General features: G+C 38.4%; 1 protein-coding gene across 1 annotated transcript in view; it reads left to right on the top strand.

The window, feature by feature from the left end:
* The window catches only part of PTPRK (protein tyrosine phosphatase, receptor type K), a 472,216-nt gene that overhangs the window by 172,675 nt on the left and 283,120 nt on the right, over window positions 1–16,421 (top strand). The window contains exon 3 of the mRNA XM_015557792.1: window positions 11,114–11,385. Coding sequence (XP_015413278.1) covers window positions 11,114–11,385 — 272 coding nt within the window. The remainder of the gene's footprint in view (window positions 1–11,113; window positions 11,386–16,421) is intronic.

The raw sequence follows: 16,421 nt of genomic DNA, 5'->3' as shown, positions 1-16,421 counted from the left end.
GGAGCCTCTCCCGCCTCTGTGGCAGCTCTAAGGCTATCCAACTGCCGGACATCCCCCAAGGGCTCCCACCGGGCTGAGGAGCTCCCCGCCCCACCGAGTGCACGAATTTTGTGCACCAGGCCTCTAGTTAGTGATAAAAGGGTTTGAAACCAGCTTGTTGCAGTCCATGTTCTGTAATAATACATATATGCTGTGACATTTATTTGTTTAAATTTACTGCCATATTTATAAAATATTTAAGATTTTGTTCAAAAGTTTACAAAAAGCATTATGGAATTTACAAATATAATATACGTACAGCTGATTCACAAATGTTTATAGCCAACATCTTTCCTCCAAGATACAGAATCATATATCTAATTGTCTACTTGACATCTTCTCTGGTATATTTCAACAACATGAATGCTCCTTCTTTATTGGGTGATATTTATTATTTTTTTGGCAGACTTTCCTATATTTGTTGAATTTCTTGCCTTATGAGTTCTCAAGGCCTAAGAAAGAAGTCAAACACCGTTCAGCTGTCCACATAGCTAGGATATTCACAGATGACCAAATCTCTATCATCCAGACACCCGAAGGAGCTTAGATTCAGGAAGCGATTATCTACAGAATGAGGAGTTCCATCTGAAAAGAGTGGAAGAAACATAGATATCCAGGGGCAGCAAAACATGAGGCTCAGCCTGGGTGTTGGGAGCAGTTGCCTGTACACAGTAGTGGGTCTGCACAGGAGGAATCCCGATGTCTACTTAATCATTGCTTGGGCTTTGTAACATCCTTCAGTAAGTTCATTTTTGCTAAAAACAACACAGTAACTTCCGTTTGAAAGGAAGAACTGGAATTGATGGGAGAGATATAGTGGTACATTTTGGACACCTGTTTCTTCACTTCTGTATCTTATGTAACTCCAAATCTTGTTGATTTTTACCTCCTATATAGGTTTTGGATTGTCGCTTCCCATCATCTCCATCATGCACTACCATAATTAAGTAAAATTTTCCTCTATTAGAATTCTACAGCTACTTTGTAACCAATCTTCCTTATCCACTCTGCTCTTTATCCCATTACCCACCTATTCTGTACACTGTAGCCATCACGATTTTCCAAAATATACACCTGTTTTAGGACAGCAACCTCTGCCCCAACCTCAATCTCCTTCTATAACATTTAAGTTAAGGCTTTCTTGGTTTGTTTACTTCCTGCAACTCCACTTTTATCTCTTCTATTTCTTACTATCTGGCCAATCTTTCAGTCTCTCTTATGCAATATAATTTCCCCAGTCCAAGTTCTTTGCACAAATGATTTCTGCTGCCTTGAATGATCTTCCTTCTTCTATTCAGCTACGATGACTCATTGTTTAGATAACAGCTCCAACATCACTTTCTCACAAAAAAGAAGGGATCAGGTCGTATCTTCCCATTACATGGTCCCATAGCCAACCTTTTTGTAAAAAAGACATACCACAGTTTGGTTTTGTTTTCTTAAAATAATTTTTTAAATTTTTAATTGTAGTTGACGTACAGACATTTATATAACTTTGCTTCTGTTATTCTCAAGGTGAGCAATTGATCCTCTGCTGTGTGCTGAAGGTGTTTCTGTTTATCTTATGATTACTACTGAAATCCTGAAAATACATCTCAATAGTAGATAGATTGAAAGGTCTGAAAGTGAAACTTTTTAAATTACTGAAAGTTTCCTTGTTTCTTCCATAAAAGAAAGCACTGCTTTTGGGGGAGGTGAGGAAACACCTGTGTTCATTTGTTGGTCAGAATTACTTGACCAACTTTACTTGCTGTGGCTAAAACTCTTTTCATTTTAGCTTCTACAGCAAGCATGTCAAACTCAAAGGCTAGCACAGGCCAAATAAAGGAAGCATGCTGCCTGCGGGCTGTGAGTTTGACATGCTTGCTCTACGGTATACCCCAGAAGAAAGCTTTAAAATGTTAGTGGGAACTGAAATTCTACAATTTCTCAATGTTTGTGTTTTCCCGTTGAGCCTTAAGTAAGCATTTATGAAAACATTAAAGTACAAATCTCAGTTGCTCGCAGAGCAACCAGAGCACTGTTGGAATGGAGGTCACTTGCGTCATGCAGGTTTTGGGTTAAGTTTAAAAGGAATGTTTTGTTGGATGAATATCCTGGGGTGATTATTTTTGCTAAGAATAAGTTGAATTAATAGTATGACAATAGTCAGAAAAGTATTTTCATGCTCTTTCTTTCCTCACCATTTTGCAATATTGCTCATTACAATTGACCAAGTGTGTTTTGGTGATTTTTAATTTAATTTTATTTATTTCTTAACAGCTGGATTGGCAGTGTTGGAGGTGGAATAGCTTATCTTAGAGAACAGTGATCTGATTCAGTATTAGACTTTGCTCTGTATGGGAACACTAATTCCATGAGAGCTCTTTTAAATTAATGTAGGCTTTGGAGACTTGTAGAAATGTGTTATTTTTTAAATTTTATATTAAACTACAGGCCCAGTGCACAAGATTCGTGCACTGGGAGGCAAGGGGTTCCTCAGCCTGGCCTGCACCCTCTTGCAGTCTGGGTCCCCTCAGGGGATGTCTGCCTGCCTCGGGGGATGTCCCAAGCCGGAAGTCAGACATCCCTCTTGCAGTCTGGGCCTCTCGCAGTCCTGGACCTCTTGCTCCTTACTGCCCGCCTATAGTGGAGGTGGGAGAGGCTCCCCCCCACCGCCACTGTGACCGTTAGCCATGAGCCCAGCATCTAACTGAGTGGTGCTCCCCCTGTGGGAGGGCACTGACCACCAGGGGGCAGATCCTGCGTTGAGCATCTGCCCCATGCAGGAGCTGCCCCCTGGTGATCAGTGCACATCATAGCTACTGGTCGTTACACAGTTTGGCCAATTTGCATATTAGGCTTTTATTATATAGGATCTTTGAATATAGACAATTAACCCCTTCCCCAACAATGTTTTTGTTAAAAACGTTTCTTTTTCAGACTAATTTTTTTATTTGGTTCTATATAGTATTTTTGATGCTGGTTATGAAAACAGTTTGTAACTCGTCTTCCTAGAACCCATATTTTTTTACCATATTTTCTTAGTATACTCGTCAACGACTGAAAAAGAACATTGTGTGAAAACGAGTATACACGTTTCTGCTGGGGAAGGGGTTTAATTATCTTGTGACAAAAATCAGTAATCTCAACAGTTGAGGTGTTATTGCCACGCTTTTATATTTCCAGGGACCACAATTTCATATTTGTATGGGTTAGGAAGCTACTTGGAGAGACAGAAAGTAATTATAACCCCATTTTCTCTATCACCTTCTTCTTCCCTCTTTTCTTTTTTCTTCCCAGATCTTACATTTTAAAGTTTAATCATTTATTTTTTTCTCTTTTTCTCCTTTCACTTGAATTCTTAATTTCTATATACTCAATTCTTTCTTTATAATGTCAATTTCCTTTTGCTCGCCCGCCCCCCACCCCTTTTTATGTTTTCTAGGGCAGGCATTGTTTTCAAAAATAAGCAGACAGATTTTTGGTGTAGGTAATACTTTGTAAAAAAAAAAAAAAGATGTTTTCACTTTGATAGTTCCCATTTCTGTAATTCCCCACAACAGTGTTTTCAAACAATACTTTTATTATATCTAAAACACTTATTTTTGGGGGGCCTGAGATATTTGTCTCACAGATGGTAGAGGAGCCTTACCATTTGTGAGATCAGTGTTTTGTATCAGTGGTTAGGGGGTTAGTCCATGAACTGAGGGATCGCAGGTTTGATTCCAGTCAAGGGCATGTAACTCAGTTGCAAGCTTGATCCTTGACTCTGGGTCAGGCCGTGTGCGGGAGGCAACCAATGTATGTTTCCCTCACATTGATGTTTCTCTCTCTGCCCATTCCTTTCACTCTTTAAAAAAAAAAATCAATGGAAAAATATTCTCGGGTGAGGATTAACAACAACAAAATGGTAGAGAAGTGGATGGTTGAGGTGGGTGCGTGGTGTCAGAGTCAAGCTACAGAATCAGGTCACTGAGTTCAGAGCCTGAGTTTTTTAACCATCCCATAGATAAAATATGATTTCATTTGGGTTACAGTAGAATAAATGTTATTCATTCCTTTTGAATCATTTATAAAGTGTCTGTCACTGTAATTTGGAACTTTTCTGGCTAAATAAAGGAAACTTCTGTCGTTGGCCCTTGAACTGCTCCTGTAGTCTGGTCACTCTTGAATCGGAGAACTCAGGTGAGAAATTTTGTTCAACCCGAGTTCTTTTCTAATTGAGCATTACCATTTTATTTCCCAGGAGTAGTTGTTGACTATTTTTATTAATTTTGAGTCAAAGCTTAGTTCTTCTGGGATATTAACATAGATATTTGGTACCTTTAGACATACTAAGACTATTGAATACAATGTTTTGACTTTGGGAATATCCATTTATATGGGAATATGGAAGCACTGTCCACTCATTCGCTACTGACTTCAATTTCTTGCCTTCTGTTATTGACAGAGTTAAAGTACACTCAGAAAACAGGCTGGAGTTGTTAGTGTGATATTCCAGAGGCTGCAGACTGAACTACCTTCTCCTACCTTTAATTATTCTTTCCAATCTTGCTTCCTTTGAGAAGGCAAGTGATGATTGCAAAGTTTGCTATAGGACAGACTCTCTTGCCTTTGTAACCTATCTCTTATTATTCTCTCTCAAGCTGCTTTTTATTTTAGCAGCTACTTCTCAGAACATTTCAGTACCACATAACAAGAAAAACTACTCAGGTTGGAGAGCCATGGGGGGAATGACGCAATTTCAGAATTGAAGAAATCTTAGAATAGGAGACCTTAAACTTACATCTATGAGTCCTTTGCTGTTGTTTGTAAGACTGTGTGTGTGTATCTGTGTTTCCAGGGGGAATATTATATATTTATGACAGGTTTCAAAGAAAGAAAGAGCTTTCTGGAAAGGAGGGTTAGAAAAGAATAGGAAGCAAAGACCTGGGAAGGAGAGTGTTGACACATTGGAGTGAAAGGTGTTAGGTAGAGCTGTAAAGGGGTGAGGGAAAGTTTGAGAAAGGTTCAAGTGCCGCTGAATTGGGAATTTTTAAGTGTGGTAATTTTTAACACTGTTATCTCATTTTTATATTTGCAGGTGTTCTTTTCATACATTTTCCAGCATGAATCTCTTTACTATTTGATAGAAAAAGGAGTGAGCATGTCTAAAAGGACAAATATTAAGATCCTTCTGATCAGCAAGCTATAGCACATATTGACAAGCTTATTTAGTCCTGACAGAAGACTTAATGAAAATTTTGGTGGTCAGAGTGCCAACCAAGTAGATTCAGGCTTTTGCTTGTTGTAGAGGAATATTAGCACAATGTTTGGCCCAGTTTCTAAATCTTTACATGTAGCAGTTAGGAAGGAGGAGAATGTTGTGCTAATTTTAGCTAAAACCTTTCTATCACACTTTCACTGTCACATTTACCGTGTAGCTTCTCTCTTCTGATTGGACTCAGAATTAGGTGCTTTCCAAGAGAACATTTTACTCTGCCAAGAGAAATAAGTGGCCCCTATATACATTATTTAAAACTTGTTCAAAAGCAGTGCATCATTAAAGCCAGAACCAGGAAGGCAGAAGCAGGGCATCAAGGAAGGGAAAGCTGGGCATGGGCTGGGGCTGAGGAATAACAATGGATACAGGTGGGTAGGGGTTTAGATAGGGGGAGGCTCTCTTCCAAGAACATGGGCCCACCTGGAGAGGAAAACCAGCATGCTATGCGGAGAAAATAGTGCGGGTTCTGCCAGGTTGGAGAAGGTGGCTTGTGAGGAGTAGTAGTGGGGGATAACGTGGCAAATTGCTGTGTGATCAGACCCTGGAGGGGTGTCAGTACTAAGGCAGGAAGGTGGGCATTTCTCTGTTTAGTTTATAGGGCACATTTACTAGATTTTGAATAAGAACTGACAATAAAATTAGTATGTTGATGTACTATGTAGAGGGAGTTTTAGGATGAAGTATGGAAACTTATTTATTATTCATTATTTTCTTTGCAGTTAATCCTGTTTCTTGTGTTATTATGTTATTCCTAGAAGTAGAGCTTAAAGATAAAATTTTCATTAAGATATACAATTCACAGGGCATTATTTATTCATCTAGATATTAGACTGGTGTTTATGATTATGGGACTTGTTTTCTTCGGCTATTCTTTTAATAACAAATGCTATTTAGTCTAAGTATTCTCCACTTCTCTCTCTCCCTTTAACTGGATTGCAATGGAAGTTTTTTCTTGTTATGGTTTGCTGTTGTCGAAAGAAAGCCAAAATGCTGTTAATCTGTATGATGCAAATAGGATTTACTTTTTAAAGGCAAAGTACCTGTTTTTATTTCCTAAGTATTTATTATTACTCATTTGATATTCCTCTTGTAAAGCAGTATTCATGTAGTTTCTTTCTTTTTAAACGTACAAATCTATTACATGTTTATTGTGGAACATTCCATGAATGTGTATAAACAAAAATATGAAAATAGAAGACGATTACAGCTCCCCCACCTTGATAACACAACTAGTATCTTGCTATATATTCTTTGAATTTTTCCAGTTATATGTGCATGTTTATGGGTGTACATGCATATTTATACATGAATACACATACATTTACACAAATGGATTTATTTAACAAATATATTTTCATAAATGACTATATTTTATAACCTGCTTATTTTACTTAACAAATTGTGACTATTTTCCATTAAATTTGTTTTAATATTATTCTTAAAGACTACTTAATTACTCATCAAACTGATTTATCATAATTTTACAAATTGTGTATTATCGGACATATAAAACACTTCTTATTTTCTCTATTTTAAACAGTGTAATGATGAGATGAGCATCTTTTTAAAACTATCTCTTTGTAAATATACAGGATTTTTTTTTCTAGTGGACATTCCTAGAGTTGGAATTGCCAGACCAAACAGTATATGTCTCTTTTAAGGGTTTTGATTCTCATTGTTAAATTGCTCTCCAGAAAGGTTGCACTTAAAAAGATATTATAAGCCTTACCTTTTTCTCCAATGTCTTAAATGATATATTTGAGAATTCCATTATCCAAGAGCCCGTAAGGAATATTTGTAAGGACACATTAAAAGTTAGTACATTATATGTATGTGCACACCGAAGTTTCATTATTAAGTGTTGAGGTAGCTGAATCACAACTAAATAGAATTGAATTCATTAGACATCTGAGAGATTAGTTAGCTGGTAACAGAACAATAGTAAGTAAACTGACATTCTAATCTAAAAAAATGACCGGGGAGGGTTGGGGGGCGGGAGTTGGGGTAAGAGATCAACCAAAGGACTTGTATGCATGCATATAAGCATAACCAATGGACACAAGACCACAAGACACTGGGGGGTAGAGGAGGCCGGGGAATGTCAAGGGGGGGCGGGGAAAGGAGACATATATAATACTCTTTGTAATACTTTAAGCAATAAAACAAAATTAAAAAAAAATAAGGAAAATGAATATTGTAGAATTTTCTGACTCCAGGAGTTGGCAACTATTTATTTTGGGAGACTGTAGAGGTGGTTTTTATAAGTTGATAAGAATAGCATATTGTTTTCTGTGTTTGGGGTGATGGAAGGGACTCAGGTCAAACAGGCAGCTACTACCTTCACGGTGCCTACTGGGTTCATTGTTTCTGTATTTAGAGAGCCTTTGGTGCTAGTGCCTGCTTCTTCCTTCCTGGAGCTGTGCAATACTAGTCAGTGCATACTGCCCCACAGCACTCAAAAAAAAAGTAGCAGAGCCAGGCTGCATTGACAAGAAAGCCCCTTTACAGTAGGAAGCAGCTGGAAACAGGAGTCTGCAGCTGGCGTGCACGGTGTCACCGGAGGAAGGATCCTGACGGCGGCTGTGGAAGCTCTGGCAGGACGTGGCCCAGGAAGAGGTCCGAGCGCCAAGAGCAAGAGCAGAGGGTGGAGCCCACACACACTTTACAGATGTACTGGGGAAGGGAATCCCACTAGTTTTGTATTCCACCTTCAAAAGAGTACTCATGTTTTCCAATGAAATGTTCACATTATTTAAAAAGAGCCCATTTACAAGAAGTATCCTTACAGAAATGAAATACCAGCACTTTTAAAACATTTTATTTAACCTGCATTGAATACCCTTGACATGCTGAAATAGTTTGGACAGCTTTTTATTTTGTGACTGTTGTCTTTCTAATAATGATGAGATTGATATTCTGACTAATTAATATACTTTGTTCATTTCCTTAGTAAGAAAATTATTGTTGCTTAAAAGTGCAACTAGCTAAAAATTGCTAAATGATCTTATTGGTAAATAACATGCTACTATACTGAATATCATAAAATGTGAGGCAAAGCATATTTTATTCCAAGTTTAACTTATAAGGGAGAAAGTGACTATTTGAAAATCCATAAGTCATTTGGGCCACTACTTTAAAATTGACAGTCAGAAATCATAATACATACTTGTAAAGACAATTTAGGTGCACTGCTGCTATACTATGCCCCTGAAAAAATAAAAATTGTTATAGCAGTGGAGGAATAGGTCACCGGTCTGTGAAGAGGTTGAGACCCAATAACACTGAGTATCGTATCCAAGATCTCAGGCCTGGCCATAGTTAAAGTAATAATTAGGCTGCTCTGCTGTGGTGAATTTGAAAAACATCTCCATAAAGCAGCGATGGGCTTCTGAATGTGAAAATAGCCAAAAATAGAAACATCCTGCTTCTATAAATTGGGTTGGGATCCAGGATATCCTGTTGGGGAAAAAAAAGAGCATTTACTTCTCCAAAAATATACATGGCCAATGTATTTGTTAGTGTGCAATCTATGAGAATCAGGAAGGGGGGAAAAAAGGAATTCCAAGTTACAAGAGAAGATGAGAACTGGGGAAAAATGATGTGAAAGTACTATCAGTAGCTATCACTTTAGTAAGCTTATTCTGTACTTGGCCTGATAGTGCTGTCACTGGAGAATCCAATTCCTCCCTTGCTCGTGGGAGTGGGGTTCAGGTTCTTGGGGTACCACTGAAATAAGAGTTTTCAGAAGCCCTGCAGGCGAACGAGATGTGGTAAAAGGCTTTGTTTGTGTGGCGTTACATTTCTTGGATTCTAAAGTCCCATGCCTCTTAGACCAGCCCCGAGAGAGCCGGGCCTCCAGTAGCGCCCAAAGCAAGGCCGCAAGGCTGGTGTTGAGAGCTTCTGTTGCATGTGGCAGCCGGGTTCAACTACTTAAAGTCCCTTAGTCCATTGAGTGGGGACCCACATGGCTAACCTCCTGTAACAGGAGTCAAGGGGGAGGAGGGGGAGGAGGATGGGGACCCACATGGCTAACCTCCTGTAACAGAGGAGGAGGAGGAGGAGGAGGAGGAGGAGCTCATTTGTTTGTTTCAAACATTAAATATTCATGTTTCACATGCTTGCAGTGACCACGCCTACTCTGGCCACTGACTAGCTCCCAGGTGTGACTGAGAGGCAGGTAGGCACATTCCCAAGTCATTCAGACCTTACTGGGCATGCTTCCAAATTGCCTTTGTCCAGTTCCTTCCTTCATCCATCAGCAGGGAAGAGACTTGGAGAGCATTAAATTAGCAAAGCTGTATAAATGGCATATCTATATTATCTAGTCTTCCCTTTACTCCTCCCCTGTTAATAATAACCAGGTTATTATAACAGTATCAGAGTTACCATATGAAATCTTGCCACAAGCTCTGAATCATAATACCACCAAATGGGAATTGGTCAGATTTAAACTTTTGATTTCCTATGTAGTAGAAGTCCTCTTATCTTCCATGGTTTGCATACATTTTGGGGCATTTAATTGAACTAATTAGACTGACAGTCAATGGATGTTTAGTATCATGGGTAAAAGTTTTAGGGAGGAAACCCAAGGGGTTGATTAATCCTATAAATTGCTTAGGAAGAGAGGTCCAAATACAACCCTTGTGACACTGGATTCTGTAACACTACGCCTAACACATTTAGGTTAAATTTACATCCTAGGGGGAAGTATTTATTGTACAATAAAAATTTGCATTCAACCTTAAGTACAATCAATAAATATATTTCCATTTCTGTGATATGTGTCCTTGTTAAAATGCGTAGTGACGTGAGAAACACTGATTGTTTTTCCGGAGATGACCTTGAACTAATACCATCAGCTGATGTTCAAGTTCCATTTTTGAACTTTGTACTATACGACCTTTGCCTACAGTGCAGGAACTGTATGTTTGAGGGTGGGACTATGAGACACTATGAGGATAGGGCTCTTTATGGCCTGTGCCTTCCCATGAAAGACAACCAGTGAATATTTATTAAATCAGCGGAAGTAGGGTAGATTTGTGATTTTCAAACCAGGTTTCTGAAGCTATAGAAGAGCATAAGGACTACTGCAGAATTGGGACCAATGGCCATGATGACTAGCTGAAAGCTTGGTGGATGAGGCTCTAGAGAAGTGAATCTACCCTGTATGAGATTCGTGGTCTAGAAATTTTGACATTTTAAAATTTTAGTCATCAGAATTAAACTGCAAAGTATACTTTGTTTTTCTGAACTGAAGTTCAGAGTGGCTGGTACACTGCGAAAGGTTACACAGCTTTTATAACTGATGATCTTGGGTTTGGACATAGAACTGATTGTAGTATTACACTTTTAGTCCATTTCTCTGCAATAATATTATGAATATGGAGAAGGAAAGATGCATGTTCTATGTAAATCAGGCCCATCAGGTCTTGCTTTGTTTGTTTGATAGTAAAAGATTTCTGCTTAGTAATACTAAAGATTATTTAGTCACATGTGGATTTGAACCAGGCTCTACCTGTTTGACTATTCAGATAGTCAAAGAAGTAACTAATTATTTCTTAATTTTCTAATTTGTAAAATAGGATTAATAACAGGTTATTGCAGAGAGCAAATGTATAATACATGTTATGTGCTTTGAACAATATCTGTCACCTGTAAGAACTTCATGTATTCACTTGTTTGGTATCTGTGTCTCTATTCTGGAAGATGTAATCCTGAGTTAAGTGTAATACTCAGAATAGATTGGTATTGTGTTTAGTATTCTTTCTATTATATATTCCTTTTTGCTTATATATTTATTTAACTTTATTATATGTAATGTCATTTCAGGTTCCTATATGATAGTGGACTCTTCAGACCACGACCCTGGAGAAAAAGCCAGACTTCAGCTGCCTACAATGAAGGAGAATGACACGCACTGTATTGATTTCAGTTACCTGTTATATAGCCAGAAAGGGTTGAACCCTGGCACTTTGAACATATTAGTTAGGGTGAACAAAGGACCTCTTGCCAATCCAATTTGGAATGTGACTGGATTCACGGGTAGAGATTGGCTTCGGGCTGAGCTAGCCGTGAGCACCTTTTGGCCCAATGAATATCAGGTAATCATCCTTTCTCTTCTGGTTAATGCTTTGATGTCATTGGCTCTCACCATGTATATAATGCTCAGATGTAAATATTAGCCCCATAGAAATGTAAGGTTGTTCATCTAACCCTCCCCTATCCCTTTCTTGAGCAAATGTTTGAATACCTTGGCACAAAATCTTGAAAAATGGAGAAAAAGCATTCCATCTATAGGAAAAAAGTAGTTCAGGTACAAAATTTTTTGGTTGTTTGGCAAAAAGCTACTTATTGACAGATATATTTCTGTGTTTCTGTGCAGGAAGAAATAGTGTTTTTTATTTGAATGCAATATTCAGATGTGATTGGTTTACTTGCTTCTTGAAAATAACATCTGGAAAATAAACATGAAATAGTGTTTCATGAAATAAGTTATCTAAAAGGGAGGCAATTTGAATAATTTTGTCAGTCACATGAAGAATAAAAATAAGTAAACAGTTCTGGCTAGGTGGCTCAGTTGGTTGGAGCATGGTCCCATCCATATATCAAAAGGTTGAGGGTTTGTTCCTGGTCAGGGTACATACCTAGGTTACGGTTCGATCCCTGGATGGGGCACGTATGGTAGGCAAGAGATTGATGTTTCTCTCTCACATCGAGGTTTCCCTTTCTCACTGGCTCTTTTTCTCCCTTTCTCTCTCTCTCTCTCTCTCTAAAACATCAATAAAAATATATCCTCTAGTAAGGATTAAAAATTTAAAAAAGTAAGCAAACGAAATAAGGAAAGCTGTCCACATGTCTTTGGATTCCTACCCCCCCCACAACCACCACCAAAACTTCATTTACAGGATCAGAGAGTTGTTCAATAATCCTCACTATGGCATTCAGTTCCTGGAAATAGAAAGTTACCTCTTTTGAAAGTTCACTTTTGTGTTAGAACTTGCGATTTAAACTTTTAAATGGCTTACTTATTTGTAGTTTGTTAGAGAGTTTAATGAGAATGTGTTTATGTAATAGTATATTTTGTAATGTTCAGTGAGTACTTTATAAGCTAAGAACAGTTTAATTTCTGTTATCTAAAAATTAACCATTTCTTCAGTTTAGGTTTGTCTTTATTCCCAATGAAGGGGAAAATTCAATGTATTGTTTTAATTGCTTTGTTTTGAGTTGATTTCCTATGTATTAAAAGCCTCTTACTTCATAGATGTTGCTCCACAGGTAAGGTTCTCTATTCAGGGTTATGTGTCTTTTGAGATTTCAGTGGGGTTTCATTAGGTAGTTGATTCCATTATTCCAGAATAGAAAGCTGTTTTTCTTCAGTCTGGGAGAGCCGGCCTCTTGGGAGGTCAGAGCTTTGGGAGGGCTGGATTGGTGGACTCATGCTCCAGTGCTGGAAGAAAGGCCAGTGGGCTCATCTCTGACAACAGGGGGCTCCTGGCTGGCCTTGCTGGGGCACCCTCACCATGCACTGTCATATTGACTTCAATAGCTGAAAAAAAGAAAAGGCTTTGATTCAGCAAAATAATACTGTCCACATATTCAGACTTCCTACAAGGCCCAAAGGACAAGTCTAGCAAAATGGTTAAAATTTTGGGTTCTAGAGTCATATTGCCTATAGTCAACCTTGATTGCTCTTTGCTACCTGTGTAGATAGTTGGTTAAGGAATTGAATTGTTGGTTGTACTTTAAAATAAAATCGAGTTTGATGAATCCAGCAAGTAATCTCTGTGGTATAATACTTCTGTTCCTTTGTGACTAAGAAATGACATGCATTGATTACTTTCCCCTTATTTTTTTCTAACATCTCCCTTTGAGTAATATACATTAATAACTCTTTGTATGGCCCAGATTCTGCAATATTAATTTTAATGTTGAGTCATAGTACCTAGAACTGGATGAATGCTTCTTTGTTCAGTCTTATTTTGCATGACAGAGCCCTCCAGTTTACATGTACCTGTCATGTTTAAGTCAGCAGGGTAAAAAGGTTCTGTGAAGGTTTCAACCTGGCCAGTGAGATCTTTTTGGAGATCTCTTGTCAGAGATAAGGACTGTGAGATATATAGAACCTGTGGGTAAATGCCGGTTGCAGATTGAAATTTGAGCCACAGATCATTTTTTAAGTGCTTACGTTGCTTCCACACATTTTCCCTTAACCTGCAAAACTTCACAATCAATGAGAGTGAATAGCAGAGTAGAACATTTTTCATGTGCTTAGTTAGTGCTCAATAAATTATTTGGTTGATGTTTTCATCGATTCTGTCAGTTAGATACGTATTTGTACCTGTACATCAGTTATTAGAAACAACCAGCTCAACACAAACTATATTTATGTTTCGCTATTAGGAAACAGCATGAAAACTTTTGACTACTGCTTAATGCAGAATCTTTATGGATTTTTTAAAAATGTAGCCATTGCAGTGGGTCATGCTAGCTGCTTACTCATTTTCATTCTTAAAGAAACACTGCTATTTTTTTTTTATTTTCCCCAGATTCTAGATTAAGTAAAGACATGCATAGAAATTATTCTCTTTTTTCCCATAATTTAACTCAATTTCTCTTTTCCAGAGAACTTACACTCTCCAAACTTCTTGAACCTTTTTTTATACTCTATTTTTTCTAATTCCTTCTCTTTTTTTTTTAAAAAAAAAATTATTTTATTGATTTTTTACAGCGAGGAAGGGAGAGAGATAGAGAGTTAGAAACATCGATGAGAGAGAAACATCGATCAGCTGCCTCCTGCACATCTCCTACTGGGGATGTGCCCGCAACCCAGGTACATGCCCTTGACCAGAATCGAACCTGGGACCTTTCAGTCCGTAGGCCGACACTCTATCCACTGAGCCAAACCGGTTTTGGCGACGCTACTAGATTTAATATGTGCTCAGAATTTTCGTTTTGAAATCATGCTATTTTTAAAATAGACTTCCTTTTTTTTTTAGGGCAGTTTTCGGTTCACAGCAAAGTTGAGAGGAAGGTACAGAGATTTCCCATATATCCTCCACCCCCACATATGCATAGCCTCCGCTATAATCCACATCAACCAACAGACTGGTATACAATGGAGGAACCTACACTGACATCATAATAGCTCAAAGTCTGTAGTTAATTTTAAGGTTCACTCTTGGTGTTGTACCTTCTAAGAGTCTGACAAATGCATGGCATGTATCAATCGTTATAATATTATACAGAGTTTTTTCACTGCTCTGAAAATCCCCCCCTGTGCTTCACCTAGACTTTCCTCCTCCTCCATGCTTTTCCTTTTAGGTTTTTTATTTATTAAAATGTCAACTTACTTGACACCTTATTAGCATGAGGTCAAACTGTTCTCACCCTTGGGTATACTGGGCATGCCCCTCTTCCTCTGAGCCTTACTGTCAGAGAGAATAATGTAAAACAGATGTGGAGTGTAGCCTTAAGGAGCCTAGTTATAGAAAATATTCTATTATGTTTGTTTTACTTGCAATGGTCACAAGATACTAATCCCGCCTATTTTTATAGGCCTCAAGTAAGTACTGTAAATTTTTAAATTGTTTACTAAATAGAAGTAAAATGGGGAAAAAAAATTATGAGGCATGATCTCGGTGTTAAATTTCAATGGAAGATCAGCATACCTCTAAAGTATAATTTTCTCCACTCTGGAAATCTGACCTGTCTAGTATGCGTAAACTAAGTTCTGGTTTGGGATTTAATCCATTAGTTTCTTACTGAACAGTGAGGTTGTTACCAAATGAGGCAGGCAGACATAACTTTCAAAACTATTAGTGGAAACCTAATCTGCTGTTTTCCATTAACTGGGTGCACGCCATTAATCACAAAAATGATGTGTGATGAAAACTACAGGGGTCTGGCCAGAAATTGGAAAAGTGATAATATAGCAGAATGCGCCTTAAAAAAACCCATAAAAAAACAAAACAAACCCTCCGAATTCACTGAGAAACAAATACTGAACCTTTGCCGCTCATTTTGTTAACGTTTTTCATTGGTCTGAAAAAATGTAAGAACTGGACGGCATGAGATTTTCTGTTTTTGTTTCCTTTCTAAAGGTTTACGTTCACGTGTCTTGGGCTGACATTTTGGCACTGGGATAATTATTACACTCCAGAGAGACTGCTGGCTTTGGACCTAGGCAGATTGGGACTTAAACCAAGGGACTGTTTATTTAAAAGAAAAGATCTCTAAAAGATTGGTCTCTGGGGACAAGGGCTGAAGTAAGAGCATGCTTATGAATCATCCATGCAAAATGTGAGGAAAAGTGGATATAATTTCTGTGCCATAGCTCTTGGAACTCTTCCAATTTCTACAGGTTGTCATTCAACCATGTAGAGTCCCACTGAAGAAAGAAGGATGGCTCTTTCTTAGATGGATTAGTCTGCTGGAGACCCTAACAGAATACTACAGACTGGGTGGCTTAGACAGCAGGAAGTCCAAGATCAAGGTGGAGGCTATTTGGTTCCTGGTGAGGGCTCTCTTCCTGCCTTGCAGTTGGCCACCTTCTCACAGTGTCTTCACATGGTGCAGGGAGATAGCTCTGGTGTCCCTGGCTCTTCCTATAGGGACACCAGGCCTATCAGATTAGGGTCCCATCCTTATGACTGCATTTAACTTTACCTCCCAAAGGCCCTATCTCCGAATAGTCACATTGGGCATTAGACTTTCAACATATGAGTTGGGAAGGGGGGTGATACAGTTGTGTTCATAACTCTAGATATAGCTTATAGCTGTAACTTCTTCATTTAGAAGCACTATAATGGACTCTGGCTTGTTATCTTGTATAACAGTGTTACAGATATTATTAATTTTCTAATCAATAGTCATTCTTCTCACTTTCTTCCACATTGGCAGGACCCCCACCTCACTTTCACAACTTCCTTTCCAGGTCAGGGTGGCCATGTGACACAGCTCTGTCCAGTGAGTTATGGGAGACCTTTGAGAAAGATGCTCCTCCCAGCTAAAAAGAGAGAGAGATACTATTACATGCGACATGGTCCTTGGAGCTACTGCAGTCGCCATGTAGTTATGAGGTAGGAGATACCAAACGGAGGAAAAGAAGAAAGTGTGGAAGAGGCCAGGGTCCTGCTGG

Source organism: Myotis davidii, unplaced genomic scaffold (genome assembly GCF_000327345.1).
Source record: "Myotis davidii unplaced genomic scaffold, ASM32734v1 scaffold147, whole genome shotgun sequence".
NCBI classification, from domain to species: Eukaryota; Metazoa; Chordata; class Mammalia; order Chiroptera; family Vespertilionidae; genus Myotis; species Myotis davidii.
This window is presented reverse-complemented; position numbering and strand designations above follow the sequence as displayed.